Source organism: Mizuhopecten yessoensis, unplaced genomic scaffold (assembly GCF_002113885.1).
Source record: "Mizuhopecten yessoensis strain PY_sf001 unplaced genomic scaffold, ASM211388v2 scaffold3755, whole genome shotgun sequence".
In the NCBI taxonomy this organism is placed as follows: domain Eukaryota; kingdom Metazoa; phylum Mollusca; class Bivalvia; order Pectinida; family Pectinidae; genus Mizuhopecten; species Mizuhopecten yessoensis.
Window position 1 is genome coordinate 3,911 of NW_018405203.1, and position 11,411 is coordinate 15,321.

At 36.5% G+C, this 11,411-nt stretch overlaps 1 protein-coding gene and 1 long non-coding RNA gene across 2 annotated transcripts; both read right to left on the bottom strand.

Annotated features, from left to right (window-relative positions):
* Positions 1-27: 27 nt before the first annotated feature.
* Positions 28-2,881, bottom strand: LOC110447992. The gene is made up of 2 exons (XM_021494006.1): positions 1,591-2,881; positions 28-1,195 (listed from the first exon to the last, which is right to left on the bottom strand). Exons 1-2 carry the CDS (start codon positions 2,828-2,830, stop codon positions 774-776), a joined length of 1,662 nt encoding a protein of 553 aa, XP_021349681.1. The 5' UTR covers positions 2,831-2,881; the 3' UTR covers positions 28-773.
* A 70-nt stretch (positions 2,882-2,951) lies between these two features.
* LOC110447993 lies at positions 2,952-10,740 on the bottom strand. Its single transcript, XR_002462669.1, has 4 exons — positions 10,666-10,740; positions 4,467-4,505; positions 3,537-3,556; positions 2,952-3,033 (listed from the first exon to the last, which is right to left on the bottom strand). It is a non-coding gene; the product is annotated as an uncharacterized LOC110447993 (long non-coding RNA).
* Between the last annotated feature and the right edge of the window lie 671 nt (positions 10,741-11,411).

Sequence of the window (11,411 nt, forward strand, 5' to 3'; positions counted from 1 at the left end):
AAAACTTTAAAAAAGTTAAGGCAGTACACATATTTTAAACAACTGTACTTGTTTTGGTACGTATGTAACGATTTTGTTAATTCAATTTTCATCTGTATGAAGGCCTTTGTTAACATTTTTGTAACTTTTATGATTTCATCACTGTTTGCGTCACATCGAGTTATCTAAGCTAACACGAGTCTATAACTTGTTTGGTAAGCAACCCAGCACACAAATTGGTATTGATGAAGTAACATACAACAATTTTGTTCCAGGTAAACATGGTGCTAAAAACCCCTACCCATCTCTCCAAGCTCTCCAGTTGTTCTACATCGATGTGTGTAGGGAGTTCCGGATTGCGAATTAGTTATACCTATGTACAGTAATTAAAAATAATACACGACGCACTATGATATGCAAAGCACATTAATCCCAAACAATAAAAAAGACAATTAAAAACACAAGAGAATATTCAAAATCACCGATGTAATGTGTCTCAAAATATTGTTTCTTAATAATAAATACACATTTACAACAACTCAATACCTATTATGTATTTTTGTTTTTATAAATTAAACATATTTAAAAGACATTATAGCCCAATACAAGTTTTTATGCATGCTTTCCTTGAATAACCAAACCAAATCATCCAAATGGTAAATATATAATATCTCTCATTAAGATATTACTGCACAAATAATCAATATATGTATCGCATTTGATTGAGTTTAGTCATACACTGCTACATATAGTGACTGTTCCGTTCCAATGCTCTCCAGTCTTCATGATCTCCGTTACTGACTCTCTTCCATAGGCTCAGTGAAGCACATTAGCTCGACATCGAGGGCTTCGAGTATCGGTTTAATTGGCGTTACAACCGCCGAACCATTTGAAAAACAGCCGATACCAAGTCCCAAACACCGAAGGTCATCACCTCTTTTGACGAACACGCCTGACCCAGAATCACCTTGAGCAAAAAAACGCTCGTTTGCCGTACGGCTACTTATCTCAAGCTGTCCCCGCATTTCAAAACGCCTTTCTGTCAATCCAGTAGGTCCGGATATTACCATTGGAAGGGGTTCTCTCACGTGGACACGTGTTACATGCACTCCTTTTGTTGCGTGTGTTCTAGCTCCGAACTTTACTATCTCTTCATTCATTATCGCGGTTGGCTCTGCCTGTTTAGCAGAATCAAATACAGGAAATGTCCTGAAACCTGTAAAAGAAAGTGTGTTGTTAATATATATAACAGTGCAATATCGCTAGTAAAACATACTCTTGTTTATGTAATACAGTATTCCGTATTATCTGTACAGAAAACCAGACTGCGATATAACTGCTGTACTTGTATAGGAATTAATGTTCTACAGAGAAACGTGTTTCAAAATGTTTAAGTACATTTATCAAATCTATAATTCATTCAGTAGAACAATGCATCACTTATCTTCAAAATGATTCATCAGTATGGAAAATGGAAATATGTAATGAGCACAAACGATGTACAAACGTGTCGCTGCGATTTGTATTGTTTACCTGCGATGGGACGAACTTTTATAGTTTGAAACCTTTTGTTTTACTTTAAACAAATTTTACATATTAAAACATGAGTACCGATTTCTCCGAGCTGGTTTTGTCTGTCAATAGCGAACTCTCCCCCTGACGGCATTCTGTCCTTCTGGACGGCTACTACTGCGGCATCTACGGTCACACCATCCGCTGTTGTTACACCAAATGTGCCGCGATATGTCTTACCACAACTTGGATCATACGGGATGCTTGGTGGGGGCATGGAGAAGTTATCCAGAGCAGGCTGGTTGACTTGCAGTTGAGTTGGAGTGTTGATTTCATTATGGCTATAACTATCTTCTCCGTCCTCGAATCCATAAGCAACATGGGCGCATGTCAGAAATCCGTCGAGATCACCATCTTTTTTGCTGTGTATTTTCACAAAGGGACCAATTGTTCCACATCTTCTCTTCCCGTCATCTTCGACGCCACATTCGCAACCCATCTTAAGTTTGGAATGGTAATGTGAGCTTGGTATTGCTGAATAGGTACGAGGTGCGAGTTCAAAGTATCCTTCACGCACATCTGTCAAAACGGCAATAGATCCAACAAAAAGATTAGGAGGAAATTTGTTTTCCTTTATAGGCCTAAATCCTTTTGAGCTGCAGTATATAACTACAAGGGCATTTTCTGCCAGCTCCAGGTCTTTTCCTCCTTGTTTTGACTTCAAAGGCGAGACTCCCAAGGCATTGATGTTCGAATGTGATTTCATTAGACGCGTGCCATGCATCTGAATTGCTTTCTCAGCATATTCAATGCCCCTGATATTTTTTGTGGTCATTGTTCTCATTTCCTCACTATTTGCCACTCGAATTGCTTCATCGTTTACTTGTTTTGGGTTTCTGTATAATACGTTCATCCCCGCAAACTGTTCCACTCTCCCACGAACAACGTTTAATCCATATGCCAAGAATACCACTTCTCCTACACCGTTGAAAGTGGGCTCAATTCGATAGGAACCTTGTATTTTCACTTTGTCCAGGAAACGCTGTTTTAGCTCCAAAGCAACAGCTTGTTTACAACGGTCATTCAACTGATACTGTGTCAGGCACTGCCCAATCTCATTCGCATCTGTCACGGAAGGAAGCAGTAAACTCAAAATGTCAGCCTTGTTTAATTCACACGTTATCTGAAGGAGAGAGGACTTGTCTGTAGAAGCAACGAGAGATGGGTATGCGATACAGAGGTGTGCATACATGTCCCTACTTCCAGAACGACAGGCCTTGTGAAGCATGGATTCGTTATTCGCATCAACAATACTTCTAATATATTGTTGATGCTCCATTTTTTCTTTCCCTTTAAGCAACACCGATTCTACAGCGATATAGCATTGTATGTTTCCAGATTCAGTAATACGAAGAAGACACTGGCTACTGTNATATTCCCAGATATACATGCGTCAAAGAGGGCATTTAGATGTTCATTTGCTGACGAAACATGCTTAGATTCAACCTGTGCATGTTTATCTTTATATCCGTTTCGTCGTGCCTGTTAAAAATTAGTCATACAATTATTTGACAGAATAGCACCAGTAGTGATGGGACCACGATGCGCATACTAAATCATTGAGTAAACAAAAAGAGTGCGGGCGTGATCTAAAGACTTTTTTGTTATTGCTTTTATCAATTTCAATCATCTTTTTATAAGAAAAATAAATGTTTCAAAAAGTGAACGTTCATATGCTAGAATATGCCAATGCTTTCTGTCTGCATAATGTTTGAATAATAAGCTCATTCATTCGTAGAGCAGTTGCCTCATAAGTCGTGTATGTGACGTTATCAATAGTAGCGTCGTGGTTACAAAGAAAAAAATATATTTGTGTGCGCGAACCTCCTGTGTTCCTGTTAACCATTTAGTCCCGGATGAAGGGTTATGCCCGAAAGCTTGGACATAGAGTGACTGCTGTTTTTCACAAAATGACATACTGAAGGCTATTTATAAAAAAACGCACGAATGAAAGACCATATACTAGAAAACACATTATTTATTACCTCAGAGCTCTCTGCTAAATCTGCAAAAAAGAAAAGGAAAATATTGTTATCCAGACGATCAACGGAATAGATTTATTTTATAATGGACATCAAATTCTGATTATTGGTGAAGACATCTGTGGTAATAGTTGAAAACTCTACCCTGTAAGATATATTTAGCTATTTATTTTGAATAAAGAGACGAACACACAAGATGACCCGACCTAGGGCTAAACCAGTTTTCTTCCTCAAATGCGTAAACGATCCTAAGTTGTCCTTAACGTAAGGCGTTAAGACGTATAAGAACCCAAATATCTTTGTCAGTACATGTATAATAAGACCAATTAAAGTTATTGGCAGAACATGTATAATGATACCAAGTTTAGTGCAGTGTTAGATGCCATCGGCATAAACGCATAGATAACAGAAATAAAGGAACGTCAAACATGAGCTTGACCGTTAATAGGATGCTTCACCTAACACTAAATATACCAAAGATTTTTTGACTATCTTAGAAAAAGTATCAAATAGAAATTATTGTCTTTTTGTTGTTTATGTCTTTTGAATCAACTACATTTGTAATCAAAAGGACTTTGCCATAATAGAATTATAATTTATAAATTCTTTCATTAAAAATGATTGAATTAATGAAAAATGAAATACTGGATCTATGCAATAGCAATGCTACTACTATCGGTTTGTTAGATGAACATTTTTTTATCACATTGCCGGTAATAGAGCATTAAGCAAAAGCTTCTAAAACTATTTGATGTGATTGTTGTTGAAGACATTGAAATTCTATGCAATCGATATTTTTTTTAACAGATGTTTGTATTCAAGGAGGCTTAATATATGATATTACAATAGTATGCATGACTAAGTGTTTTTACCTACAAGGGCCTTTGACTATAACTATTCACTCCCTGTTCAGAAATCGAAATGTATACTTACATGTGGCAGCAGATACCAGCGATGAGTACATGATTCCGGCTAAAAATAAAAAAAATAAAAAAAGACCATTTGAAACCTCAGCTATTATACAGACACGTGTCTATTGGTACCTAGCAGGAAATGCGGCAAATAGTATTTCCAAATTCACTTAATCTTAAGTCGCAATACAATATATTTTTCAGCGTCAATTGAGCAATCGTTCGTGATATCTTAGCTGAAGGGAATTTAATACAAGACTTTGAAAGAAGAACTAATATTTTGATGCTCAAATAATGTGAATAATGTTAAGTTTAAGTCAGTAAATCGAAATTTCCCATGAATATTGAATAAATACGAAAGAAATTTATTGCTGCATATTCTGATTGTAGTATACATCATAATTTGTTATTGTTGATTGGTACATTTCTTAAGTATCTTAGAAAATAATTTGATGCAACAACACATTAGCTCTGATATATCCATGGTATTTATAATGTGTGAACAATATGCCATACAAAACAATCAGTTTGCTTCAATGCACTTTCGATGCTAATTAATAACGTGATAAGAATGATAAGAGTCATACAAGGATATAGGCGCCCACAATGAAAGAACATTTACTATTACAAAGTCCTACGTTGGAAATCTTTAACTGGATTATTGTACATTAAATTAAACCTCAGAATGGCAAATGTAATTTACCACAAGGACACAAATATCGTTTAAAAAATGCAATTCTGATACAATAAGAAATGTTGTCAATGACTGATGCATTCTCATTAGGGCCCTGTCTCCAGCACTAAACAAAAGAGAAAAGAAGACACCTGTTGATACCACCTGGACGTTTCGTAAGAGGCAACTGATAAGGGAACCCCCTGCAGAATTTAGGATTCGATTTTATGCCCGCTACTTGGAAACATTAAAAGCTGCCTAACAACTGTTACCCCCCCCCCCCCCGCAACAAGTTGGGGGGTGGGGTTGTGTTATACTTAATTCGGTCTGTCCGTAGTCAAAATTTAATTGTCCATGCATTCGCTTATTTTTCAATAGATTTCAAATTGTTTGTGTTGTGATAGTACAATATATAGTTAGGCCCCCTAAAATAAGTGTGCGTTTCGGATTTTTTCAAGTTATTAATGCCGTTTAATCGATAAAAGTTTGTCCTGGTATGCATTTGCTCATTTTTCAATACTTTGAAACTTTTTGTGTAGTGACAGTTCCATGTTTTTGTGCACTCGGTATGAATTTAGTGGGTTTTTTTTAACCTTTTTAAGAGTGTTATGCCCCTTAACGTAAACAAATAAGAAAACGTTGTCCGGCTATGCATTTGCTCATTTTTCTTTAGATGTCTCTGAACATTTTTTTGTGTAGTTTCAGTTCAATGAAGATGTGCCAACCCTTCCTTTTTTGGCCTAATCCTACTGACCTTTCGTATAAAAGATATGCTTTACAATTTTGCATGTTTCTGCTGATTTTCTGCCCGCTTCCGCATCGTTATATTACAATATCCTGATCGCAAATTTCTCGATGTTTCAAATAAGCCTAGAAACTGAAGCATTTGTGTTACTGTGATCACACTTTCTTCTCTTTCTTTAGCTAGAAAATTGCGGAAAAAATGTGCTTTCGACGAGAAAGATAAAATTGAGAGTTCAGGTAGCCAACTCCGAGAAATCAAAAGGCAATGAGATCAAAATTTAAAACCAGAATACAAAGTTTTGTTTAGTATTGTTTAACGTCCTATTAACAGTAATCGGCATTTAGGAACGGCCTCTGCTGTTTGGCATGCGCGAGTGTATGCGTGTGTGGTTTGGGAGGCTGCGATATGTTTGTGTTTTCCTCCTTGTGATAGCGCTGAACTGACGCCGACTTTATAGTGCCATCTCACTGAAGCATTCTCCAACCGGTCACATTATACTGACAAAGGGCGAAACAGTCGTCAAACTCCCCAAATTTGCTGAGCTTTAAGCAGGAGTACTATTTTTAAAGACTATGATATGTCTCGACCTAGGGACAGAACCCAAAGCCTTTTTCACAGAGGCGAACGCTCAAATATAGGCCAAAAGGGGCATTGTCAAGGGAGACATTAGGAAGAAGAAAATTGTTTAGAAAGAAGAGAAAAGATAAGATCCCGAATTGAGTCGCCTAGTAAGATCATGTAATGGGGGCAGCATGCACATTTCTTACGCCCTACCTGCATATCATGACATGTTCATTTTCATACCGGGACTTCTATTAGGTATTGATCGTTGGAGGCGACTTATGAGGGGCTTCCCTGCCGAATCTGGGTTTTTATCCCCTGACCTCAACGAAGGAGACATGTAAGCGACCAAAATAAGTCTGCTGTCCTCATTGTAACACTTTGGATCTTTCTTAGAAGTGTCTCCCTAGGCATCCGTCCTCATATGACCCTGGCTGTTGTGTCTCCCTAGTCATCTGACCTCATATGACCCTGGTTGTTGTGTCTCCCTAGGCATCTGACCTCATATGACCCTTGCTGTTGTGTCTCCCTAGGCATCCGTCCTCGTATGACCCTGGCTGTTGTGTCTCCCTAGGCATCCGTTCTCGTATGACCTTGGCTGTTGTGTCTCCCTAGGCATCTGACCTCATATGACCCTGGCCGTTGTGTCTCCCTAGGCATCTGTCCTCGTATGACCCTGGCTGTTGTGTCTCCCTAGGCATCCGTCCTCGTATGACCCTGGCTGGTGCGAGGACGTTAAACACCGAACAAACAAACACTCACAAATGCATCTGCACTTTTATATCTATATTACGTGTAACGTATGACAAAAAATATGCATTTGTTAATAAACAAAACAATATCTTTGCTGCATAGCAATTTCGTAGATAAATAATCTCTAAATGCAAATGACAAGATATGTTTGAAAATTACAGTTTACTGACGTCGAAGGATTATTAAATAAAAGTATGAGCAAATAAGCATTTTGTATGATAATCTACATATCGCAAAAGGAAATAGAATATTTCCAAATTAGAGACAAGAAAACATCTAACAAAACTATGTTGCATGCTTATTTGTTAGTATTCAACATCTTCCATCTAAATCGTGATACTCTAAGCAGATCCCTGAACATCATGATTATTAAATCGAAGAACATGAATTTCGACGATTAAGATTATGTTCATTGAAAGATAATGACATATCTCAAACGGCGTTTTGACCAATATATGTATTGTATATATAACATGTTTAACATTCCTGCATTTTTCTTTAAACATTAGTTAAGATTTAAATATCAAAATGAGTTGGAACCTCATAATTTTCACTCAGGTATGCTGTAAAAGTTGAAGAAATTATTTTAAACGACAAATCATGACTAATCTTCAGTTCAAATTGTGTCGCTGCTGAGTTGCAAATTTAAGATAAATATATTGTATTAAAGCTCAGTACTATATCTTACAGTTGATGCGTGTAGCTGTTTTGATGATCCCGAATTGTTGCAAAATGAGAAAAAGATATAAGTGACTTTCAACAATTAATTTCTAGATAACCTTGTTCCTCAGCATGATCAGTACAGATTGATGTTTTGTAATGGACTAAACTAATTATATTGGTCTCTTTTCTGCCTTTTTGTCCCAACCTTGGAGTTGATGGTCAAGATAAACTGTAAATAAGTAATTTCATTTAGCATTATTGCTGTCTTGTCCTTTACTCTAAATGCGAAGAAAGTACTGTGATTCAACTTAACTAGTACACCATAATAGATACGATACCTTACATACCATTAATGTTTGCAACATTGCCATTATGAAGTGAATTAAATTTAGCTTAAGTCATACGGAGCTTAGGCGTTTGTATACAAACATACCATCTTCGGTTTCTGATTACCTGACCTCTGCTTGTTGACAAAAAAGGCATCTTAAATAAATTTGCAGCATCCACTGCAACAGTTGGGTTATTTCTTTTTTTCTCTCTCTACAACAGTCCTTTTGTTTCCTAATGCGTTCCTCTTTAATTGACCTTGGGTGGTACACATTTACCAAGTAGTGTGCGAAAAGAGATTTGTACCAATGCTGGAAACCCATGCAGGTTAGGTATCGGGAAGATCTTGTATAACTGGGGATTTCCTTTTTTGTCCTCCATTTGGGGACCCACCAGCGACCAAAATATAACATGCTGCACCCATTGCAATATTTTGGATCTTTAAATTTCTGTCTACTTCTTACTACCTTTTACTTCCTAGCACCTTGGTTGGTAAAACCCCGTTGTCAGTATAATGTGACTATAGATGCTGAATACCGCTTATTTATATGTAATATTAATAATGATGGTATACCAGGCAAGGCCACTTACTGTTGATACCTGTAAGGTTGAGTGTTAGGTTTAACTGAAGTCATGGCCGTTATTTCGACTGAGAACCAAATAGTCCTGCACGAGTGTAGTTGTACAAAACGTGCATTCAAAATCCACCAGCACATTGCCCATAGGCAATAACATATGGTGCCTGAATGCTGAAATTGGTTACCAAATTGGTAACAGATAGGTCACCAGGATCAACGATTGTTCCAGTGATGTTTGCAACGTCGTACTTTGTCCTAATTTGGTTTCAGATATAAATTTGACAGTAGAAATCTGCTCTACGCAATTGCACTAAAGGAGCCAAAGAGAACACTACCAATGTATGCACTACCGGAGCATTAGTTGACCATCTACCAAAGAGAAAATAAACCCCTGCTTCTTCAAGAAATCATGACTGTTCCTCCTGTTGTGTGCGGGTCATAACACCGTCAGCATAGTGTCGTCATGGATACATTGCAACAATTGTCTTCTTCTTTTATTTATCCGCAAGAAAATCATATCTAAAATTATTGGATACTGTTCATCAGCAGGGTCTAAGATTCGCACTTTTCAAACCACATCAGCTATAAGTCTGTATGTAGAACCAAACGGACCATGTTATATAATCGCCGAGAGAAAATATCATTGCAGTATGCAGTTCAAATCAAATCAAATCCTGCCAAATCACTCGTATTCAATCCCAATTATGAAACTTTATTTCAAAATAAACCAAATCGTATTCCAACCTTTAATACTCGCACTCCAAACGTCTTAGAAGACGCCCAAATAAATAATAAAACCATACAACTATTTTTAACAATCGATGTTCCTCTATAATTTTTTAGTTTGCCTAAAGTTGATCTTTCACTTCTTGCTAAAGTAAAATCTGACAATGAATCTAACGCCTATCTTTCGTCTTTTTTAAAACCACAGCTGTTTAAAAATATCAATCGGTTTATACTGATGGTTCGAAAGATGATCATAAGGTTGCTGCAGCCATGGTTGTCAAAGATATAACTACCTTGTGATAATAATATGAAACAAAGTCTCCTTTCGCACGGATGAAGGGATATCAATGTAAGCATCCAGAAGATTTCCAAATATGCTGGTATGTGCCTTGTATAACCTATGTTAACCTATTGGAGCCTATAGAGACGGAACATGATGTGCTTAACCAACTTAAATAGGGTAAGGGTTAAGGTAATATTGGATCGTACGAGAATGAGGAATTTTAAGAAAATCAGAAACAGATTTAAAATGAAATAAAAACCATTGTTATCAAAACTTTCAGTTGAATTTATATAACTATTAATAATACTGAACGTTCAATTTTGATTATTAGCTGTGGATAACAATTGTGTCAATGAAAATTAAAATAGCAAAAAGTTAAAACTCTGACTCTGACTGTAACATATACTTAGAAAATAGCAAAACTTCTGCGGATATCTCATTGACATAACCCGTTTTCAATATGATGCGACCAGGTGGAATACTGTGCTATGAAGGCCTAATAATAAACATACCCTTCCCCAGTACAAATACACAGAAACACTTGTTATAAGATTGCGTCGAACTTCAATCAACTTGAAAATATTTCTTTTATTGCGTTACACATCATAAATCTGTTTCGAAAAAACCCGACTCTGAAATTATAAACTGTCTTAAAGCTGTTGGTCTTTTAAAATACAATTTGAGGTACAATGGTCACTTTCAATATTCAAGTTGACATTTGTCTTTTAACTTCACGTTTGTTTGATGCCTTTATTTGGCATTTGTTTTTTTCCACCATTTTTTGGCCCTAATGACCCCTCCGATGTTGATGGGCCGTTAAGCATATTAATACTAATAATGTTCAGTCCCTGACCTGCAGGAATTTCTTCCACCTTATTACACGCACTGCATGATATAGCTTGGTATACTTACCGCTCTGATGTCGCCTTTGTATAAAATGCTGGTAACAGTTGAAATCGATACGATCCGATGTTGATGGTGATTGAGTTATTTTCTCTATAACCTGAATGGACTTCAACCTGAGGTGACGGATGGTTAACGGGTTGAACGATATCTCCCTATTACGTGAACATTTTGATTGGATTTTAGATAACGACGTTTTATCAAATAAACATAATTTATATATTGATAAAACACGAGTTTATAAATGTCAGTTTCGTTTAACTTGGGCCAGTTGTATACATTCTGATAACGCAATATTGACTAATAAATGATTTGCGTGTTGATTGTGTTATACATTCGTTATATCATGTATATACTACTATCATTGATATGCTTCGTATATATGTTTGATTGAAATCGAAACAAACCGCTAGAGTAATGTTAAAATGTTCACCAAAACCCTGTTATATTTGCTTAGGGCTCAACTTGCCCTTCATTACTTGTCAAATTCAGAATCAACCTGGAATATTTGAATCCCATTATCATGCTGTTGTGACAAAGAAATAAGGGTAGATAAGAAACGCAGTGCAGTATTTTCTTTCTGTATTCATATATCGTCAAAGGTTTTCTTAACCTATATAACCTCGTTCCTTAAAATACATCTATATTAAAATGTGGTCAAACGGAATTTGGTAACACTTCTCTAGTATTTTATTATCCCTTAATAACTGATTACAATTGGCCAGGCTTGCAAAAACACTTATCCGTTTGCTTTA

Bases quoted from the DNA above. Each gene is read 5' to 3' on its own strand.
- LOC110447992 (XM_021494006.1), bottom strand. From the start codon at position 2,830: ATGGAGCATCAACAATATATTAGAAGTATTGTTGATGCGAATAACGAA. The intron at 1,196-1,590 runs GTACTCATGTTT...TTTCTTTTACAG, and splicing joins AAACCAGCTCGGAGAAATCG to GTTTCAGGACATTTCCTGTA.